The 24,106-nt window shown below is 33.5% G+C and overlaps 1 protein-coding gene across 8 annotated transcripts in view; it reads left to right on the top strand.

The window, feature by feature from the left end:
• Lztr1 (Leucine zipper like transcription regulator 1) overlaps positions 1–24,106 on the top strand; it is a 75,256-nt gene that overhangs the window by 33,326 nt on the left and 17,824 nt on the right. For 5 of the 8 annotated variants that reach the window (XM_076488417.1, XM_076488412.1, XM_076488414.1 and 2 more), the window contains 5 exons: positions 506–557; positions 2,528–2,581; positions 2,981–3,061; positions 3,815–3,957; positions 5,009–5,138. In XM_076488417.1, the coding sequence (XP_076344532.1) occupies positions 506–557; positions 2,528–2,581; positions 2,981–3,061; positions 3,815–3,952 (325 nt within the window). In that variant the 3' untranslated portion in view covers positions 3,953–3,957; positions 5,009–5,138. Of the gene's footprint in view, positions 1–505; positions 558–2,527; positions 2,582–2,980; positions 3,062–3,814; positions 3,958–5,008; positions 5,139–5,949; positions 6,139–24,106 lie in introns of those variants that run through there. The other 3 variants (XM_076488416.1, XM_076488411.1, XM_076488415.1) reach the window with 2 other exon arrangements.

Here is a 24,106-nt window from a genome sequence, read left to right as displayed (position 1 = left end):
GGTGTGTCAGTGAGGGTTTTCAACCTGTTTTTCTCACAGGTAAATTTTAGTATATTTAAAACTGGTAGTAAAAACAATTGTCGAATTAAGTGTCTTTCTCTGTGCAAGAAAACCCATGTTATGCATAACTGTGAAGTGCAGTACTGTGTGTCACCGTGAAGTGCAGTACTGTGTAGTACTGTCGCTGTGTTTTACTCTTTAACATGATACAAAACAAAATAGTGATTCTAGGTGCATTATGTTACTTTGTTAGGCTGAGTTGTTAGTGTGTGATAATTTGTTCATGAATCTAGGGAGCTGTGCCGCTTTTTTAACATCAGCATTAAAGTTATATGATGTTTTGTTACACTGAACCTCCAGAGTGTTTGGTGATATAACAGTTGTGTTACTTGGATAGGTTTGACATTGGTAATGTTTGTTTTATACAGTGATGTGGAACTTGGTGAATGATGTTAGTTAGTCAGTTAACTTGGAAGCTATTTTCTCTTAACTATTTATCTCTCAGGTACCTCTTCTCAGCTCCTTACTTCTATGGTTTTACCAACAATAGACTTCAGGTGAGTTAATGTATTTAATATTGTGTTAATAAATAAGTTTTGTGTAATAGTAATAGTGTTTGTAGTAGTATAGCATACAAATGATCTGTGACAATTGTACAAGAAATGCCAGTTTATGTCGATACAAACAAACTTGTGTTCAGGTGGATGTATAAAAAATTTGTATTGCATACACCTGGATGTTAAAACTGTTTATCAGTCAATACAAACAAGCTTGTGTTCAGGTGGATGTATAAAAATTTGTATTGCATACACCTGGATGTTAAAACTGTTTATCAGTCAATACAAACAAACTTGTGTTCAGGTGGATGTATAAAAAATTTGTATTGCATACACCTGGATGTTAAAACTGTTTATCAGTCAATACAAACAAGCTTGTGTTCAGGTGGATGTATAAAAAATTTGTATTGCATACACCTGGATGTTAAAACTGTTTATCAGTCAATACAAACAAGCTTGTGTTCAGGTGGATGTATAAAAAATTTGTATTGCATACACCTGGATGTTAAAACTGTTGATTGGTTGATACAGACTGTTAAAAACTCTTTAATTAGTTGGACGTATAAATTCATGATATATGCAGGTGGATGTTAAAACTTAACATCTGTTAAAGTTGAATGGCTAAGTGATGTCACTTGTATGACATTGAAGACCCATCTATGGTTTAAGCACAACCATGAAGATATTACGAGCTACATTAAAAGGCAGTAGCTAGTTAGTAAACTTGCAGGATTATACATTGAAATAAAGATGTGTATTAAATACTAGCCACTGTAGACCTAGACCTCAGTTGGACAATATTTAAGTTATAGGAAGAGTCATTTAAATAGAGAGAAAAAGAAACATTACAAATGATTGTTTGTCTTTCGTACAAGCTACTGATAAGGAAATGTCCGAAAGTTGTAAGATCACCATTCATTCATTCCCATTCTTCTCTGTACATCTTGCAGACCCTTTCTCAGAGTAAAAGATAAATCTCTTGAGAAGTTGACAGCTCATTTACATTGAGATGTCTTATAAGTCTTGTTTCCAGTTGAAGAGGACATGTAGTAGTTACCTATGTAACTTCTTTGTTATGGGGAATTTTAGAGAACAGAAACTTTGATCTTAGTTTTTTGTTTCAGCAATATTTACCTGTATAACAAAAGTTGTTATACTGTTTGTGGTTTTTGTTTCTGTTATACACAGTCTCTTTTGTTTTAACAAGTTTATCATAAGAATAAAAGAAAAAATCCCTTCAAAACAAACCTGTGTTGTACTGCTTTAACATACAGTTTAATACTTGTAATCATGCTTCTGTCTTAGTTTACGTGAGAAACAGTAGTAAGTATAACACTAAATGTCCCTTGCTGGGACAACAAGAAGTTTGATTCCACTCAGTGGACACAGCAGATAGCCTGATGTGGCTTTGTTCTGAAACAAACTATTAAATTTTTTGGTGTCACAGTTATTTTAAAAAAACTTCAAGTAAACCTTTGTCATAGAGAAGTTCGTTGTTAAAGGTGACAGCTGAATGTGTTCTCATGGGTTCTAGAGACAACCTAGTTGTTGTTATTGTGAATCATTTCACCATCAACGTAACTTTATTATGGTTATAAAAAAATATAATTAGTGTAATTGAGACTTCACTGAATTCATAAATGAAAACTAACTGGAAATAAAAAAACCAAAGCACTTATTGTTTCATTGTGATACAAATGCTGTTATAGGCTATCTGGAAAAGTCAAGGTTATGATTTAACTTGTATTTCATTTGTGTCTTATACAAAATAACACAAGCTAATAATCTTGTAATTTTATTTAATGTATTTACTCATAAACATGTTTATGTTAGTAACACTAACCATTTACGATGTATGTCAAGTGTTTTTGTATCTTACGTCTAGTTGTGTTTCTTTCATAAATACAGGGTGCTATAGTTATGCAAGCTTTAAACCATATATTTTGCACATTTTTCTTTCTTGTATCTAGGCTTTTTGCAAGCAAAACTTGGAGATGAATGTCACATTTGAAAATGTCATCCAGGTAAGAATTGTTGATGGAGTTACCACAGTCCTGAACTTTTTAAGATTTCAGTTTTTAGTAAATCTTTCAGGTTTATTCATAACTGTTGGTTATGTTTCAGTAACAACAATTGCTGTTATTTAGTTTTGTCTTAATACCTTCAGTGGTGTCAAATATCATTCAATAATAATAAAACATGGTGCATAATTTTACCATAATACCTTGAATTCTAATCATCGTGTAAACCCACATTTACTAGTGTTTGTTAATATTATCCGACAGGTTTTCATACTATTTATTAACAGATTTAATTTTATTAGTTGATGAAACTTGTGGCATTTGCATTTGCAAAGCACATCTGAATATTTTTATTTTAATTATGATTAGTAAGTTTAAAGGTTATCTGAAATCTTTTCCCAGATTTTGGAAGCAGCAGACAGAATACAAGCTTTCGACATGAAGAAGCATGCACTAAACTTAGTTGTCCACCACTTCTCTAAAGTGAGTATAGTTATTCAAACTCAAGTAAATATGACTGAAACTGTACAAGATCAACTCATTGTGGTTGTTCAATTAGCCTTGGTTGTCCACCACTTCTCTGAGGTGAGTATAATTATTGAAACTCAAGTAAATATGACTGAAACTATATGAAATCAATTAATTGTGGTTGTTCAATTAGCCTTGGTTGTCCACCACTTCCTGAAGGTGTGTAAAACTATTCAAAATTAGTTAAACTAGGTTGGTCACCTTGGAGAAATGGTGGACAAAACTAATCAAAATTGGTCAGGCATCATCACCAACTAATCCCCCAAATGTGAGTAAAACTAATCATAATATGACATATTACATAGTTTTTCATATTGTCTAACAAATGTAAAGGTACTGTGTCTTAAATATATTGACTGGAAAGTAACCGTCCATATTCTTATCAAATCTTCCAAAATTTCTATAACACAGTCATGTAATGATTCCATATAGAAATGTTTTAGTGATGAGAAGAGAACTGAGTTAAGACATAGGTTATGGTGTTAAGAAACTCCATTCAAACATGAAACTGTTATTAATATTGTATTCCATTCTTTAAGGAGCAGACTAGTTTAGGGTTACTTTTGTTTATAAACTAATAATTATTTTGGCATTTTGTCTTAAACATTAGATAGAACAACACATTGAATGTTTTGGTCTTGTAGTGGTGTTTTATTCTTGTTGTTATAACTATTAAAGCAATAAGAGAGACACTTCTTTATATTATAGGTGGCTCGACTTCCTCGAATTCGTAGCTTAAGTCGAGAACTTCTTATTGATATCTTAGAAGCCCTTGCAGATGATATGAGTGAATCCAAACTTTGCCAAGACATGTCCTCTGCTAGTCTGTGTGGTGATTCTGTGTAGATTTGGTAAGTCCAAACTTTGCCAAGACATGTCCTCTGCTAGTCTGTGTGGTGATTCTGTGTAGATTTGGTAAGTCCAAACTTTGCCAAGACATGTCCTCTGCTAGTCTGTGTGGTGATTCTGTGTAGATTTGGTAAGTCCAAAGTTTGCAAACACATGTCCTCTGCTAGTCAGTGTGGTGATTCTGTGTAGGCTTTGTAAGTTGAAACTTTGCCAACACATCCTCTGTTTGTCTGTGTAGTGTTTCTGTGTAGACTTGGTAAGTCCAAAGTTTTCTCATCTTCAAGGAAGGTTGTTAGTGTTCCTTACTTGTAACAGTTTTTTTTTGTGTGTTTTGAGTGTGTGTAAGCCTAATAACTGAAGCTTTCTTCAGATGAACAAGTTGAGTTTCAAATACTGTGCATTGAGTGTTTCTTTACATAGAGAAATAATATCTGAAAAACTACAACCTGAAATTGCATCGAGAAAGTAGGCTAAAGAAAGAAAACATTAAAGTTGTTTTCAGTTGTTAACAAAGAAAAGGTTTTAAATAGACAAAGCTTTTAAAAGTTAAATCTGTTTTGTGTATATAAGATTTCTGACAGATTTAAAGTTGATGTAATGCTTTTAATAGTCCACAAACTTGTACTGAGTTGTATGTTTTAATAAGTTTCTGATTACTAGTTTATTTATAAGAGGTTTAAATTACAAAACCATACCCTAGTGAAGTGGAACCTGTCTTGAATGTGTCTGTTATGCTCTTTTGGGCTGGTTCTTGTTTAATTGTAATGTATCTATTAGTATTGGCTGATGTTCACAAGTTTTAAATATATAGTTTGTAAAATGTTTTTTTTTTTCCCAAAATGTTATTTTTCTATTTGTTATAATGTTCTAACAGATCTGACTTAATTTAAAGTCTTTAATTTGATAAGAAGTGAACATCAGATTTAGATTGAAGGTATTCTAATGCCTAGTGTTTGTATGATTTGTTTTTTTTTGTAATTGTAAATTGTAATTTATCTAATCACAATTGTCATTAAGAAAATCACTGAAAGAATTTTTATTTCTGTTTTATAGATGTCTGATATTGGGGAGGGCTTACATTGTTTCATTTACACGTATGTATATTTGTATATTTATATCTCTTGTATCTAAAATGTCGTACCAACTATTAGTAAATGTGTAAATAAACTCTGTCCTAGTATTGTGTTTTGTTGTGTTTCTTTTAATTTTTGCTTGTGATAAACTGATGTGTGTGGGAAACAAACTGTGCCTAAATAAATTAACTCTGGATTGACTAAGAACATTTTTTTTATGTATTAAGCTTTGATCTTTCATATCTTTCATGTTATAACACTTCTTTTGTTCTTATGTGATAGGTCAGGCCACATACATACCCAGTTTTTTAATCAGAAAGGTGTTTCTAAATAAGTCAGTTCACTAAGATGTTGAAAGCATCCTTATGTACAAGATGTTGCTTCCACAGGGTCCCTGAAAGGCTCTGTTTCAAGAGTAAATAAAATCAAGATTAACAAACACGTATTGCTTTTCAACTTCAGATGTCATGCTGTGTTGTAGTGTACAGAATACATAATTCTAGTGTTTTGTGGTATATGGACATTTTAATGATGTCACAACTGTACAAATTGGTGTTAAATGTCCTTTATGTGATGTCATTTTAGTGTCTACTGATTGACTGACAGACAGCACACTAATGTTTAATGGTGCAAGTGGTTAAAACATGTAATGATAAAACTAGGATACAGTGCATACATGCATGAGAAAAGAGATGGTAACCAGTCGTCCAAGTTAATTTGTATGTCATCATATTTGTGTATTTTTTAAAATAACTTCCTCTTTAAACTGTTTTTAATGATGTTACTCTGTAAGATTTTGTAAGGAAATTCTGTTAGTTCATTTAAGAAACATATTTTTGCTCTGTTTCAAGCAGAGGCAAAATGCTAGAACGTTCAGAATTTATGTTTGGTGTTTCTCTTTTTTGAAATACTTTGAATTAGTCAGTGTTTACTAGAAAACATGGAAATATCATTGCACATCTTTAAAGAAGAAAGAAAGAAATATATGAAATTTGAAGGTACGTCATCAAAGGGATCAAACTGAATGTCCTTCAGGTACAGTTTTGATTACTTTGAAAGTTAAATAAGGGTGATATTTGCTGATTGGAATAATAAACCAAATTATTCAAACTACTGCCTTTTTTTTCATATCTACACTATTTTCGGTTGTCTATTTTCTCAACGCTCAGTGTGATGTTGATGCTACTGATTTATTTACCATTTCTCCAGAACCAGTAGCTTGTAATATTTCTCAAGAACCAACAGTTGTACCATTTCTCCAGGATGAATAGTTGTGTCATTTCTCAAAAGGTTCCAGTACCGGTCATAGGTTACAATTCAGAAGCTAAAGATAGTGTTACTCGTAGTTGGTCTAATTTAACATTTAACATTCTTGGCTGTTAAAAATTGTAAATCCATAAACCTACTGCTGACATCCCAGGAGACACCTTGGAATATCAAGGACAATGCTCTAAAAGATCGGTTATTGACTATAGTGACTGCAAAATAGTTACCTTTGTAATATTGTATGATCTTCAACTGCTGGTCAGAGAAAGAACAACTGGTCAGCAGTATCCACTGCCAAAAGGGCTCTGAACTGTACTGAATAAAGGACATTGACTATGTCTTATAACAACTGAAAGTGTAAGACATCTTAAATAGTATCGCAGCTCGAACTGCTGACATTCTAACTTGCAACCCGTCCGTGTAACCGGTCTTAAAATAACAGAAGTACTTCCTACTTAAAAGCCCTCGGGGGCTAATGGTATTGAATACTTGCATTTGGCAGAGAACAAGTATCACATTGTATAGCTTTACACTGAACAACAAACAAATAATTCCACATAAAACGTAAATATATCTTGAAAGCATTTTTTTACTGTTGTTAGATGTGTGTTTCCCAACCTGTCACTTGATTAGCTACTGTGTCCATATAAATGTTTTTTTTTCCTTCACACGTGTCTATCTGTTCTTACTTTGAGCTACTGACAACAACTTCTGTTTTCTTTCAATTTTATCTGTTATGTGTGTAATGATACTGCAGAGTATTTTGAAAGCTGTTTCCATTAAATCTACCATTTTGATTGTAGAAAGTTAACATCTGGAAAAGTGTCATTTGAACATTACTAGTATTAGTGGCCCAACATGGTCAGGTGGTTAAGGCACTCCAATTATAATCTGAGGGTCGTGGGTTCGAATCCCCGTCACACCAAACATGCTCGCCCTTTCAGCCATGGGTGCGATATAATGTGGCGATCAATCCAACTCTTCTTTGGTAAAAGAGTAGCCCAAGAGTGGGTGGTGATAACCATCTGCCTTCCATCTAGTCTTACACTGCTAAATTAGGGAAGGCTAACACAGATAGCCCTCGTGTAGATTTGCGCGAAATTCAAACCAAACTAATATTAATTACAAGATGTTAACGTTCTTTAAGAGTGAACTTTTTGTTTTATTGTTCTTGTTTCTCTGTTTTGATTTGTATATTGAAAATATTTTGAATCATGTGCAGTTGCTTTTCTACAATTTAGTGTTTGATGTACTTCATAATAGATGGCAGCACTGCAACGAAATTTGTTTGCGTTTTGTGTTAGTAGGTTAATATGTATGTGTAAAAAGTTTTCTGAAATAAATAATAATTTTTGGTATTTACACCAGAATAACGCATAGTGCAACACATTGATACAACGCACTGGCACGTACGTTTCTAATCTGGAACTGCTGGCCAGTGAGAACGCAATCACTTGGCAACATTGTCGCGGCATTGACTGTTACTTTTGTAAGGCACAAATCGTGTTCAGCAGAATACTGTGGTCTCAAACCTTGGACACGCCGCAGCAGAACAAGCGAACTACTCTACTACATCCAAAATGAGAGTCATTGTGAAAATCAGTAGTTAAAGTATCATCACAATATGTAGTCGCGACCCCCACACAAACAGTGATGAGTTGAGATAGTTTATTATCCATTCTAGAGCATTATTTCTAGGAAGGGTACAATGCTACATTACCCACTCACTTCTCGTTTTTTCTTTGAGGTCAAAATAAGATTTAGCATAACGTGGGTGGTTAGCATACACGACTCATGTTAGTAAACTTGTAACGCCATGGTCAATCCCACTTTTTGTTAGTAAAAAAGATTCCAACAGTTGGCGGCAGGTGATCATGAATTGCTGCCTTCCCTTTAGGCTGTGACACTAAACTTATGGAGAACGAGCACAGATGGTCATCGAACAACTTTTCACGATGTTAAAAGATAAACATCAAAGCAATATTTACAGTAAGTTGGTTTTTGTTTGTTTGTTTTTGAATTTCGCGCAAAGCAACACGAAGACTATCTGCGCTAGCCTTCCCTAATTTAGGACAAGACGGAAGGCAGTTAGTCATCACCACCCACCGCCAACTCTTGGGCCACTCGTTTACCAAGGAATAGTGGGATTGACAGTTACATTATAATGCCCCTACGGCTGAAAGGACGACCATGTTTGGTGCAACGGGGATTCAAACCCGCGACCCTCAGATTACGAATCGAACGCCTTATTAACCTGGCCATGCCAGGGCCTACAACACCTGGTAGTACGAAGACAATTGAGTTATGGACATGTCTAACACGTGATGAAATCATCATAGAACGAAATCCATGTTATGAGACATGAAATGTTTTATATTAGTTAAGTAATTTATTTTTTCTGATAATTTCTGGCTTCAGTAACTGAATATTTTTTGTCTTCTTCCAAGTTAAAACAATCAACAAAGTATATTAATTTTTTTTTATCGATATAATTCATTTCCAGTTGGTTTATTAATAAATAAGTTACACTTTCTCATTGTGTAGCTTTGTGTTCAACTAAAATATTTTGCACAAACTATGTAAGTAGGCTTGGCTATTCGTGCTCGGCCCATAATTAATATTGAAACCCGAATTTCAGCGTTATAATCCCTCGGACCTCCTGCTGAGACAAGGTTGGGAGTGAGGCTTATGATTCCCTTATTTCCGGTAGTTAGTAACTTAAACCTAACCTAACGATTTGTGGTGTAAAATAAGCTAACGTTAAGCTTTAAAATGTCAAGCAAATATGTGCTGTTTTGGGTACAAATACAGGCCATGAGCGTAAACTTAGTCCATTAGGCCTAACCTATCATGCATCGTTTCGCAATGTTTTACCGGTGCGAGCGGTTATCAAGGTTAATCGTTATTGGTTGATTTACGTCATCAGTCAAAGAGATTTATCTGTCAACGAAGAGAAATCTGAACAACGTTTTTATAAAGAATGCATCTTATGTTGGTAAGTACTGATTTTATTGCATGTCGTAAGAAGAAAACGTAAGATCTTGGTAGCCCGTGATTATACATCTTGTTAAAGTCGCTCCATAGGTTTACAAGAAAGCATCTGTAAGTTCATTGGACTTTGATCATACGTGTTTCCTAGCGCTCGACTGAAAACCTGAGGGTCGCAGGTTCGAATCCTCGTCACATCAAACATGGTTGCCCTTTCAGCCGTAGGGGTGTTATATTGTTACTGTTAAGTTCACCATTCGTTGGTAAAAGGGTACCTTCCCTCTAATCTTACACTGCTAAATTAGGGACGGATAGCCCTCGTGTAGCTTTGCACGAAATTCTAAAACAAACAATGGTTATTAATTTTTGAATAATTTTCTAATAGAAGATATTTTTAAACAATACTTTAACACACCTGTATGACTTGTATAGAGAAAATGTAAAAATAATGTTGAAGCATGTTATGAATTATTTATACTTCATAGAACTTTTACTTTAATAGAAACACAGGTGATATCTTTAATAGAAACCGTCGTTACGCAGGTGATATCTTTAATAGAAATACAGGTGATATCTTTAATAGAAATACAGGTGATATCTTTAATAGAAACACAGGTGATATCTTTAATAGAAACCGTCGTTACGCAGGTGATATCTTTAATAGAAATACAGGTGATATCTTTAATAGAAATACAGGTGATATCTTTAATAGAAACACAGGTGATATCTTTAATAGAAACCGTCGTTACGCAGGTGATATCTTTAATAGAAACCGTCGTTACGCAGGTGATATCTTTAATAGAAACCGTCGTTACACTGGTGATATCTTTAATAGAAACCGTCGTTACGCAGGTGATATCTTTAATAGAAACCGTCGTTACGCAGGTGATATCTTTGATAGAAACCGTCGTTACACAGGTGATATCTTTGATAGAAACCGTCGTTACACAGGTGATATCTTTCGAAAAGAAACCCATGAATCGTCATGAACTTTGGATTTCATAGCGACACACTTGAAATTCTGTCAAAATTCCTAAAAGCCCCTGTATTCTCTAGATTACTACAAGTATGTACCAGAAACCTGTCGTGGGACATAAGGATTAAGTTAGTTTATAAATGTTTCTATAACAGTCGTCTGTTGAGGCATATTATATGGTACTTGTAATAAATGTATCATATTGAGTCACTGTTGTTTTGTTTGTTTGTTTGTTTGTTTTTTGAATTTCGCACAAAGCTACTCGAGGGCTATCTGTGCTAGCCGTCCCTAATTTAGCAGTGTAAGACTAGAGGGAAGGCAGCTAGTCATCACCACCCACCGCCAACTCTTGGATCACTCTTTTACCAACGAAAAGTGGGATTGACCGTCACATTATAACGCCCCCACGCCTGGGAGGGCGAGCATGTTTGGCGCGACGGGATTGCGAACCCGCGACCCTCAGATTACGAATCGCGCGCTTTAATACGCTTGGCCATGCCGGGCCGTCACTGTTGTTTTTCCTGGCAAAACTTGTGTAAAGAATTGACAAACAAAAATGGATGACAGCTGTGAACTAGTATGTAAAACACATTGAACATTCTAGCTGTAGTTATTGGGATCAGTTGTAATATTGATGATATAAAACACAAAGAACATTCTAGTTGTAATTAGTGGGACTAGTTTGTTATTTTTTCCCCTTGACTAATATTATAATAGAAACATTTTAGTAACAAACTCATGTTCCCACAAGCAGTTTTTTGCATCGATATTTTACAAAAATGTTGATAAAAGTCAATGAGGTCCACGGCTAATGTAGCGATCTTAAATTAATACTCTCTAAAATATATTACAGAAAGTAAGCAGTTTTTTATAGATTCTTACCAAAAACGAAGTTGGACTGTGAATCCTAGGTTTGCGTCTCGTTACCACAAAATAATCGCGCATCGACGGTTATATGTTACTATTTGGTTAGAGTAGTCCAAGAGTTGGCGGAGAGTGTTGTTAACAAGCTGCCTTCTTTTATCCTTCAGTTAAAAAGTATATACGAAAGAGTATCATGGATACATGTTTTTTTATCTTTAGGAAAATAAAAGTGAAACGAATTCACTTTTTGAAAAACGCGGGGTGGAACATTATAGCAGTGAAATGTTATAATTCAGCTTCCATTTTATCTTTCAGTTTCTTTCAACAGAACTGTTGGCGTTGATGTTTACAGTAACCAAAATGTAATGTTTACAGCCTCCCCAGGGTTATCGCTGTATATCTGCGGACTTGCAACGCTAGAAACAGTGGTGGGCAGAGCACTGTTTGCCCATAGTGCAGCTTTGTGCTTCAATTACAAACAAGTAACACAATGTTTACAATAGCCCAAGTATAATCTAAACATTCACACTATGTCTTTAAGACGTCTACATTGATGTATATTCATGTAGCCAAACTTAACGCAATTAATTTGTATGAGCTGCATTCTCATTTTAACTGTGCAAAAGCTGCGAGATAGTTGAGCCTGAACTTTGTTTCTTACAAACTTGTTACGTTTTCTGATAATACGGTCTTTATGACGTGACGTCTTATCGTTGTTTGATGTTTATTTTTTTACATTTTAGGCTTAGTTATAGCGTGTCTTTATAATGAATAACCTCTATTGTTGGTAGAACATTCGAGGAAAAAAAGTTTGAAACAAATTTCTAAAAGTATAAACTTTAAAAATAAATAAAAGGCCGGAAACACGATATGAGGAAATACAGTGAAATACTAAACTACTATTATAATTATATCAGTCTATATAAAGATTTATTCACATAAAGAGACGTCAGCTCACATTTCTTCTACTTGGTTTGTTCTCTGTATCTTTCCTATTTTTATTTTTTTATATCGTTTTCCGACTGTCGAGTTCGAAGGTCAGTATATTGTTTATGTTTTTACCATCTGCTTGTAATTATAAGATATTTTTACTCGGGAACAGAAGGTACTGAAGAAGGTTTATAGGCGATTAGGAAGATGAATAGATATCTACAGGGCTACATGAATATTGGACCTTATGCACTATTTTCTTGCACGCATTTGTATGTGTGTGGTGAGGCAATTTTCTCTGTTCTGTCAATAGGATTCTAAAGAAAAGCACGTAAGTCTAATTTTCGAATCTTTTGAAAATCGAGTGCATCTTCGACAAGATAATAAATAGTTTTGAAAATGTCTGTTGTTGTTGTCACTTCTGTCTTACCTGTAGCTTTCTGCTTGGGAAACTTCTTTGTCTGCCAGACGATGACGGACAGAAGGACTGGCTAGAACAAACCAAAAATTCTACACAGTGAAGACCTACACAGAACCCTTGTCTGAAGAGGAGAATTATACGCTTGTGAAAACTATCCACTTAGTTAGAAGAAAGGACGTGGAAGAGATATGAAGGATGAACTACGACAAAAAATGAGTCCATTATAATAGTCGGTTCGGTCCCCTATTGTAGAGGAAAAGCCGGCTTTTCTTTCGTCTTCCCAAAGATTCTTATCAGAAATATAAAATATTCCTCATTCTTCTTAAATAGACAATGTATACTGTAAGTGATATTTATACACTGCAACTGTTGTTGTTGTTTTCTTAGACGTTTTATTTTTCACTGTAATTTTTTTTTCTAGTTTCTATTGAGTTTCGCGCAAACCTAGACGAGGGCTATCTGCGCTAACCGTCCCTAATTTAGCAGTGTAAGGCTAACAGTGTAAGAAAAGCAGCTAGTCATCACTACCCACCGTCAACTTTTGGGCTACTCTTTTACCAACGAATAGTGGGATTGGCCTAACATTATAACGCCCCCATGGCTGAAAGGGCGAGCATGTTTGGTGCGACCTAGATTTGAACCCGCGACCCTTAGATTACGAATCAAATGCCTTAACCATCTGGCCATGCCAGGCCTTTCACTGTAGAACGAAATGAACAAGAAAAAGAGAGTGTGTGTGTTTGTCTTATAGCAAAGCCACATAGGGCTATCTGCTCAGCCCACAGAAAAAGAGAGTAATTGTTGCTGAAGTACAGATACATCACACTTTTCTTGAGATTCAACCGAAAAATGACTATCCAGTTACAAGTTTTTAACATTGATATCATAAGATAATTAACGTCGCTGTTGAAATTGTCTGTTTGTTCTGGACTGGCTAACTCTTCCCATCGCATGGGTCGAAACCCGATTTTTAACGTTATAAGCCTGCGGACGTAAAACACCACAAGGGGGCGCTTCATAATTTAACTAAATGTACATTCCTGTGGCGAAGGTACACTGGAAGAAAGTTATGTTTGTCTTGTTGTTGTTTTCCGTGACTGTCTTTTTAAAGATACAGCACACATCTGGAACTTTCGCCTTTTTCAAAGTATTCTTACCTCAAAGGTCGGGCGTGACCTAATGGTCAGCTCCACAGTTTAGGAAGAGTTATAAAAGTGACCGTCAAATTTCTGTATTCAATCAGACAAGGCTCGACATGGCTAGGTGGTTAGGGCTCTCGACTCGTAATCTGAGGGTCGCGGGTTCAATTCCCCGTCACACCAAACATGCCCTTTCAACCGTGGGAACGTTACAGTGTCACGATAAATCCCATTTATAGTTGGTAAAAGAATAGACCAAGAGTTGGCAATGGATGGTGATGACTAACTGTCTTCCCTCTAGTCTTACGCTGCTAAATTAGGGAAGCTAGCGCAGATAGCCTTCATGTAGCTTTGCGCGAAAGTTAAAAAGACAAATCAAACAATCGATCGATCTGACAAGAGAAGCCCAAGGAACACATAATTTATTAAAACAGTTAAGGTACAGTTTCTAGTCGACCATCTATCAGATGCTATGTTAAATATTTCCCTTGTAGAGAGAGGGCTTTACAAGAGTACTCGTTCGAAACGACAAGAAGTACTTATCTTCAGTGAATGGTATATTTTACGAATGGTTTCAAATAATTCGTCGCGAGTTAGGTTATACTAACTATAGTTAGCGAAATTGCGAAATCTTGAAAATGGGTGTGATTAAACAAAGTTTCAAACCAGTAATGGCGTTGATCAGAAATAACGAATCTCTGTTCTACTAGTCGCGAAAATATTGTATCTTGATATTCAAGGTTTTGTGAGCAAATACGGCTGTGGTTTTTTTGTTGTTTTTCAGTGACTGAAACTGCACCTGCCCCTCACCATTTAGTTTTTGGTGATGAATTTACTTCGTACTAAAACCATCTTATCATATGATCCAGGTGATCAGTGGTGCATGCAGAGAGCAAGGAAACCAGTATAGTGGGTTATCGGCCTTAGGAAATTTAAGATGGTCCCCCATTGTTTCAAACCTTCTGATGGCCGGCTGTTGTCAAATAGGCACCTGTAACCTAATACAGGCTGCCAATTACCTTGTCGTCTCATTGTCCTGTTTCCCTTAGTTACTTGTATTCCACAGTTTTTGCTCGCATAAAGCGTTCTTTCTTCTCTGTCGTTTGCGTGAACTCCGTTTCAGTAAGGCGGTAAGTGTCGCAAGCCACGCGAGCTTCGACTGTCACTGTGGGTACAGACAAATAATGGTGTAAAAGTGCTCAGCAAAACAATTTTCACCACTTGCTCAAATGAATTGAAGGGTAGAAGTCATGCTAGGAGGCTCTTAATATGATGTTTGTTAACTGTCATTTTGTGTCCATATTCGGTAATCAATATCCATAGTTTACGTCACTTCATATCATAGAAATGTCTTTAAAGTTTAGCTGCGAGAAAACTGTTTCGTCATTCTTGTGACGTTGTTCAATACGTCACAATTTGGAAACATAACCTTCAAATTTGAGGTTTGATTTTGTTGTTCTCATGTTCCTTGGTTTAAGGGTAACTGGATGAATAAATAACATTGTTCCGACTGGTTCTAACACGACACTATTAAAATATAACTATGTCCAAACTGGCTTAAACATAACATTGTTAAAATATATTATAACATTGTTGAGACTGCATGTACCACAATACTATTAAAATATATAATAACAATTCTGAACTAACAAAACTACAACTCAGTAGAACAATTTTCAGATTGGTTAAAACATGACTTTGTCAAAATTACTAAAACTTTTTTTTTTCAAATTGGCTGAAACATGACAGTTTTTCATAACTTCCTGTCATTTACGGTGTTGTTGTTTTTTAATTTATAGACTGTATTACTTATAGAAGTTAAACTGTTGTGTTTTTTGCTCACTTGTCATCTTGTTGGTTTATTTAACGACAGCAGCAAATAACATAATTTTATCTAAATTAGTTAACAGTTGAAACCACTAGATGGAAGCACATTAGACTTTGTAAACATTTTGTAATGACTGGAGGCTATATAATATTATTCCTTAATTACTTACAATGCTAGTTACTCCACATTACAAAAACTGTTTGTTCGTTATAATCAGAAAAGGCTAAATTAACTATGGGTAATATCATTATTTTTCGTATCAAAGTGAATGAAATCTTAGGTTTAGTAACAAAGCCAATTAGTTTTGAGGTTAGATCACCACCAACCAAATATTGAAAATATAATAAAGAGCCATTCAGCTATTTAAAACATTTCATAATACTCTTCCTTCCATTCAACTTATGATTTTTTTTAAAACCAAAACCCTGTTTCTGTCTCGTGTAGCTTTTATCATTTAGTGTTTGGAAAATAAAAACTGTCTCTTGTTGAATTTCACATCTGTGCTTGCCTTTCGTAATTTAGCAGTGAAACACTAGAGGGAAGGCAGCTGGTTAACACCCCCCACACACAGTTTTCGATCCACTCTTTACCAATTAGTGGAATTGATAGAAAGGGTGAGAATGTTCGGTGGGACTGGGATTCGAACTCGTGATCGTCAGCTTGTGAAATGAAAAGGATGATTCATAAACAATTTTCACTCAGCCATAACCACTCTAGTCATGAGATCTGATATAACGTCTTTCTGGATTCTAACTTATGTATTATATTATTTAATTATGTACACGTATAGCCACTCTAGTCATGAGATCTTGTATAACATCTTTTGGGATTGTAATTTATGTATTATATTATTTAATTATGTACACGTATAGCCACTCTAGTCATGAAATCTGATGAAACGTTTTTCTGGACTGTAATGTATGTATTATATTATTTAATTATGTACACGTATAGCCACTCTAGTCATGAGATCTGATGTAACGTTTTTCTGGATTGTAATGTATGTATTATATTATTTAATTATGTACACGTATCGCCACTCTTGTCATGAGATCTTATATAACATCTTTCGGGATTGTAATTTATGTATTATATTATTTAATTATGTACACGTATCGCCACTCTAGTCATGAGATCTTATATAACATCTTTCGGGATTGTAATTTATGTATTATATTATTTAATTATGTACACGTATCGCCACTCTAGTCATGAGATCTTATATAACATCTTTTGGGATTGTAATTTATGTATTATATTATTTAATTATGTACACGTATAGCCACTCTAGTCATGAAATCTGATGTAACGTCTTTCTGGATTCTAACTTATGTGTTATCTTATTTAATTATGTACACGTATCGCCACTCTAGTAATGAGATCTGATGTAACGTCTCTCTGGATTGTAACTTATGTGTTATCTTATTTAATTATGCACACGTATATGACATTTGTGACAATTAAATCCGAAGGTTTAATATACGCGGCGAGCAGAACACAAATAACACAGGCCTGAGAACTTACACTTTATAAAAGCTGATTTGGTTTTAATAACGAATTTTCTCGTCATTCAGCTACACATATTTCTAAACTGATATTCGTTTGTTTTTCTATTACCTAAGCATATTTTTAGAACTAAGGGAGAATATTTCTTCCTTATATCAAATGATTATTTAATTATTAGTTCATGTGTCACAAAGAACTTTATGTTGTTTTTTTTGTCAAAAATCATCGATAAAATTCTGACGTCGCGATTGGTCTAGAGAAATTTGTAGCTAGTGGTTGTCAACATTTTAAGTATAACAAAATATCACCCGATTTTAATGAAAATGTTTCGCTTATGTAAAAATACGTTTTGTGGAAAGTCTGTACGTGATGGAGATAAATGGAATTATTGCAGAACTTTTAATAGTTTCAAGACGATAAAACCATCTCAAGTCTGTTATTCACATTGTAGCTTTGTGTTTAACAACAAATCAACAAATACATCTGACACTAATAGATGGTACTCTGTAAAATATTTTATGAATTTAAAGTGATTAATATTCTTTATTATTATTATTTATATCCTTAATTAAATGAATAGATTGTTTCATTAGGAAAATAAATCCTTATCTAGAATTATATAAAATATGAAACTAAAGATGATTGTAGCGACATTACAACAACAATATATCTGCAAAATATCCATCATCTATTTGTTTGTCAAACTGGTACATAACCGATCTCATATATTTTAGTAAAACAATGTTTACCTCCATCAAACTTTTACGTTTTTTTTTAATAACCGAAATTGTTATCAGAAAAAGGTAAGAAACTGTTTATTCAGAACTTAATGTTTAAACGATATTTTTTACACTTTGTTAAAATGTGTAGAATTCTTGAAGACGTTGTGGGTTTGTTCGTTTTTCAATTTCGCGCAAAACAACTCGAAAGCTATCTGCGCCAGCCTTTCCTAACTTAGCAGTGATTGAAGGCAGTGAAGACAGCTACTCAACACCAGTCGTCACCACCTCTTGGGCTACTCTTTTTACCAACGAATAGTGAGATTGACCAGTCCACTATAAAGTCCCCACGGCTGAAAGAGCGAGGATGTTTGGTGACGGGGACCCACCAGGCCAGTGTTGTGTGTTGAGTTAATGTTCGAAGTGTTTTGTTTACTTTTTTTCTTACCAGCGACATCTGATTCCAAGATTGGTGTCAGGTTTATTTCGTCAGAAGCGGTAGGTGTCGCTGTTTTTTCCACCACAGAACACACTTGTAATACAAGAAAGCATCCCAATCTCAGTTTACCCTTACAGAAGTGTATGAGAATCCGTTCTTGATTTTATCCGGCACATGAATACAGTGTTCCTTGGTGTCCGTGGGTTTGTTTCTAATTTCTTGTCATGGATGTTTTTGTTCTTTTTAAATCCATCATTAGGACGATGTTATCTGTCTTACCACACTTAGAGGTAAATTGATATACCTCCATGTCTTCGAACACAAGTGTCCCCCAGTGGGGTATCTGCTGTAAGTTTTCGCACTTTTACAACGCTAAAATCCTGCGTTCGATTTCCCGTGACGGACAGAGCGCATACAGCATACTGTTAAGCCTTGCACTAAGATAAAGAAACCTTATAACACCAGCATAACTTCTATAGCCCGTTATCCACCACGACTGTTTCGTGTTTTTCTGTTTATTTATACGATTATTTATTTCCTTTACTTACATTTTCAGTGTTAAATTATGCATATAATTCTAGAATAACACATATATCAGTACATTTCCTATATACCTAATCTGCAAACATAGAAGTCAAACAATAAAGGAAAAAAAAATTACCGAGTTATCTATACTGGAGCCGGAAATGACGTTATTAGCCTAACAAGTTATCTATATTGGAACCGGAAGTGTCGTTAATTAGCCTGTTGAAAGAAGTGTGATTTTTTTTTGTCAACTTGCAGTTTCTTGTTTTTTGTATTTCGTTTAGGAATTAAAAAAAAACGTTCGTTTTTAAAGTGTAATTTATTTAACAGATAATGAGAAGTATCTGTTAAAGGGAGTTAAAGAAACTGGCAATTTGACATTAGCGTTCATTTAATAAACATAATAGTAGGTGAAAAGAGGAAACGCCCTTGTCCAAGATGGCCGCTAGAAGCTGCGTGTTCCCTCTTGGCTGGGTCGAAAGATAAAAAGTTTGCTTTTTTTGTACGCTTGATGTGACTTATCTAGTCACGTGTAGGGTTGATAAAATAATATTAAGTTTCCAAGGATAAACTATGTATTAAATAAAATATGTCAACCCGGTTTTTCATAGTTTGTTGAAGCTAAGAATACATATATATGAACTGTTTTTCAAACTGTGAATGTTACGGTATTGAGATGATGAATTCTATTATGATAATTTCTCTACGTTGTTATACGCTTTTAATGTACTGAGTTACACTTATAGAGCGTTACATAATTGTATTCGTGTTTGTAATATATGCTATGCCCATATTGCTGTTGTTTTATTAGTACAAAACTACATAATAGATTATTTGTACACTTTCAACCCCGGCGATCAAACATCGGGCCTAAGTGTTGTAAGCTCGTAAGTCTACCCGCTGACCCACCGAGGGACCGTTTATTTGTACTTTTCATTCAAAATCTTGTGGCGAGAGCATCATACTTTGAATGTGATAGTTTCAAAGCCTACAATGTGATATAATAAAAAAGAAAACAGCCGAATGAACAGTAGAATATGAACTGTTTTTCAAACTGTGAATGTTACGGTATTGAGATGATGAATTCTATTATGATAATTTCTCTACGTTGTTACAACAACGTATGGCTTGTACACTAATGATAAAAACAATTTGTAGGGTTAAGAAAGAGCAGCTGTGCTGGTTCTTTGAACCCTATGATTTGAGAGAACCGGTTGTACTAGATTCTGTTATGAACAAAATATTCTGAGATATCAGGTACACAGGATTAGAAGTAATCCGTAGTGCTAAATCCGAGAGTTAGAAATAATCCGTAGTGATAGATTTGGTGATTAGAAATAATCTGTTATTCTGGAATTAAAAGCTGGGATAGTTTTATGTGGTAACTGTCAATGCTGCAAATGATATTAGCGGTTGGTCTTATAATTAAATACAAGGTAAATGTTGAATATAGTTTCAAGTTACTGTACCACATTGAAAGAACAACCGTGCTTAGTAAGTTGTAAATATTAAACATTTCAAACGTTACTTTGGTGTACGACGGCTTTATGTCAGATATGTTTCATGCGTCTTGTACATTGGTGTTGAAAATATAAATTTCATTTTAGTTAGTTTAATGTTTGTTGGTGAAGTTAACGAGTTATTTTATTGTTTTATGGCAAGGTTATGATGTAACTCTGGTGTTTGTTGATGATATAAATATGTTATTTCATTGTTTTATGGTACGGTTATGATGTTATTCTGGTGTTTTTTGATGAAGTTAATGTGTTATTTCATTGTTTTATGGAACGGTTATTATGTAATTCTGGTGTTTGTTGATGAAGTTAATGTGTTATTTTCTTGTTTTATGGTACGGTTATGATGTTATTCTGGTGTTTTTTGATGAAGTTAATGTGTTATTTCATTGTTTTATGGTACGGTTATTATGTAATTCTAGTGTTTGTTGATGAAGTTAATGTGTTATTTCATTGTTTTATGGTACGGTTATTATGTAATTCTGGTGTTTGTTGATGAAGTTAATGTGTTATTTTCTTGTTTTATGACAAGATTATGATCTAATTCTGGTGTTTGTTGATGAAGGTAATATGTTATTTCATTGTTTTATGGAACGGTTATTATAATTCTGGTGTTTGTTGATGAAGTTAATGTGTTATTTTATTGTTTTATGACAAGGTTATGATGTAACTCTGGTGTTTGTTGATGAAGTTAATATGTTATTTCATTGTTTTATGGTACGGTTATGATGTTATTCTGGTGTTTTTTGATGAAGTTAATGTGTTATTTCATTGTTTTATGGTACGGTTATTATGTAATTCTGGTGTTTGTTGATGAAGTTAATGTGTTATTTTCTTGTTTTATGACAAGATTATGATGTAATTCTGGTGTTTGTTGATGAAGGTAATATGTTATTTCATTGTTTTATGGAACGGTTATTATGTAATTCTGGTGTTTGTTGATGAAGTTAATGTGTTATTTTATTGTTTTATGACAAGGTTATGATGTAACTCTGGTGTTTGTTGATGAAGTTAATATGTTATTTCATTGTTTTATGGTACGGTTATTATGTAATTCTGGTGTTTGTTGATGAAGTTAATGTGTTATTTTATTGTTGTATGGTACGGTTATTATGTAATTCTGGTGTTTGTTGATGAAGTTAATGTGTTATTTTCTTGTTTTATGACAAGGTTATGATGTAATTCTGGTGTTTGTTGATGAAGTTAACGAGTTATTTTATTGTTTTATGGTACGGTTATTATGTAACTCTGCTTGTTGATGAAGTTAATGTGTTATTTTAGTGTTTTATGGTACGGTTATGGTGTAACTCTGGTGTTTGTTAGTGAAGTTAATGTGTTATTTTATTGTTGTATGGTACGGTTATTATGTAATTCTTGTGTTTGTTGATGAACTTAATGTGTTATTTTATTGTTTTATGGCAAGGTTATGATGTAACTCTGGTGTTTGTTGATGAAGATAATATGTTATTTCATTGTTTTATGGTACGGTTATTATGTAATTCTGGTGTTTGTTGATGAAGTTAATATTTTATTTCATTGTTTTATGGCAAGGTTATGATGTAACTCTGGTGTTTGTTGATGAAGTTAATGTGTTGTTTTATTGTTTTATGGTAAGGTTATGATGTAACTCTGGTGTTTGTTGATGAAGTTAATGTGTTGTTTTATTGTTTTATGGTAAGGTTATGATGTAATTCTGGTGTTTTTTGATGAAGTTAATGTGTTATTTTCTTGTTTTATAACAAGGTTATGATGTAATTCTGGTGTTCGTTGATGAAGTTAATGTGTTATTTTATTGTTGTATGGTACGGTTATTATGTAATTCTGGTGTTTGTTGATGAAGTTAATGTGTTATTTTATTGTTTTATGGTACGTTTATGATGTAATTCTGGTGTTTGTTGATTAAGTTAACGTGTTATTTTATTGTTTTATGGTAAGGTTATGATGTAATTCTGGTGTTTGTTGATGAAGTTAATGTTTTATTTTATTGTTTTATGGTATGGTTATGATGTAACTCTGGTGTTTGTTGATGAAGTTAATATGTTATTTCATTGTTTTATGGTACGGTTATTATGTAATTCTGGTGTTTGTTGATGAAGCTAATGTGTTATTTTATTGTTTTATGGTATGGTTATGATGTAACTCTGGTATTTTTTGATGAAGTTAATGTGTTATTTTATTGTTTTATCACAAGGTTATGATGTAACTCTGGTGTTTGTTGATGAAGTTAATGTGTTATTTTATTGTTTTATCACAAGGTTATGATGTAACTCTGGTGTTTGTTGATGAAGTTAATATGTTATTTCATTGTTTTATGGTACGGTTATTATGTAATTCTGGTGTTTGTTGATGAAGTTAATGTGTTATTTTCTTGTTTTATGACAAGGTTATGATGTAATTCTGGTGTTTGTTGATAAAGTTAATATGTTATTTTATTGTTTTATGGTTCGGTTATGATGTAACTCTGGTGTTTGTTGATGAAGTTAACGAGTTATTTTATTGTTTTATGGTACGGTTATTATGTAACTCTGTTTGTTGATGAAGTTAATGTGTTATTTTATTGTTTTATGACAAGGTTATGATGTAACTCTGGTGTTTGTTGATGAAGTTAATATGTTATTTCATTGTTTTATGGCAAGGTTATGATGTAGCTCTGGTGTTTGTTGATGAAGTTAATGTGTTGTTTTATTGTTTTATGGTAAGGTTATGATGTAATTCTGGTGTTTGTTGATGAAGTTAATGTGTTATTTTATTGTTTTATGGCAAGGTTATGATGTAACTCTGGTGTTTGTTGATGAAGTTAATGTGTTATTTTATTGTTTTATGGCAAGGTTATGATGTAACTCTGGTGTTTGTTGATGAAGTTAATGTGTTATTTTATTGTTTTTGGTATGGTTATGATGTAATCCTGGTGTTTGTTGATGAAGTTAATGTGTTATTTTATTGTTTTATGGTACGGTTATGATGTAACTCTGGTGTTTGTTGGTGAAGTTAACGAGTTATTTTATTGTTTTATGGTACGGTTATTATGTAACTCTGTTTGTTGATGAAGTTAATGTGTTATTTTATTGTTTTATGGTACGGTTATTATGTAACTCTGTTTGTTGATGAAGTTAATGTGTTATTTTATTGTTTTATGGTACAGTTATGATGTAACTCTGGTGTTTGTTAGTGAAGTTAATGTGTTATTTTATTGTTGTATGGTACGGTTATTATGTAATTCTTGTGTTTGTTGATGAACTTAATGTGTTATTTTATTGTTTTATGGCAAGGTTATGATGTAACTCTGGTGTTTGTTGATGAAGTTAATATGTTATTTCATTGTTTTATGGTACGGTTATTATGTAATTCTGGTGTTTGTTGATGAAGTTAATATTTTATTTTATTGTTTTATGGCAAGGTTATGATGTAACTCTGGTGTTTGTTGATGAAGTTAATGTGTTATTTTATTGTTTTATGGTAAGGTTATGATGTAACTCTGGTGTTTGTTGATGAAGTTAATGTGTTGTTTTATTGTTTTATGGTAAGGTTATGATGTAATTCTGGTGTTTGTTGATGAAGTTAATGTGTTATTTTCTTGTTTTTGGTAAGGTTATGATGTAATCTTGGTGTTTGTTGATGAAGTTAATGTGTTATTTTATTGTTTTATGGTATGGTTATGATGTAACTCTGGTGTTTTTTGATGAAGTTAATGTGTTATTTTATTGTTTTATCACAAGGTTATGATGTAACTCTGGTGTTTGTTGATGAAGTTAATGTGTTGTTTTATTGTTTTATCACAAGGTTATGATGTAACTCTGGTGTTTGTTGATGAAGTTAATGTGTTGTTTTATTGTTTTATGGTAAGGTTATGATGTAATTCTGGTGTTTTTTGATGAAGTTAATGTGTTATTTTCTTGTTTTATAACAAGGTTATGATGTAATTCTGGTGTTTGTTGATGAAGGTAACGAGTTATTTTATTGTTT

This window comes from Tachypleus tridentatus, chromosome 2, assembly GCF_004210375.1.
Source record: "Tachypleus tridentatus isolate NWPU-2018 chromosome 2, ASM421037v1, whole genome shotgun sequence".
In the NCBI taxonomy this organism is placed as follows: Eukaryota; Metazoa; Arthropoda; class Merostomata; order Xiphosura; family Limulidae; genus Tachypleus; species Tachypleus tridentatus.
This window is presented reverse-complemented; position numbering and strand designations above follow the sequence as displayed.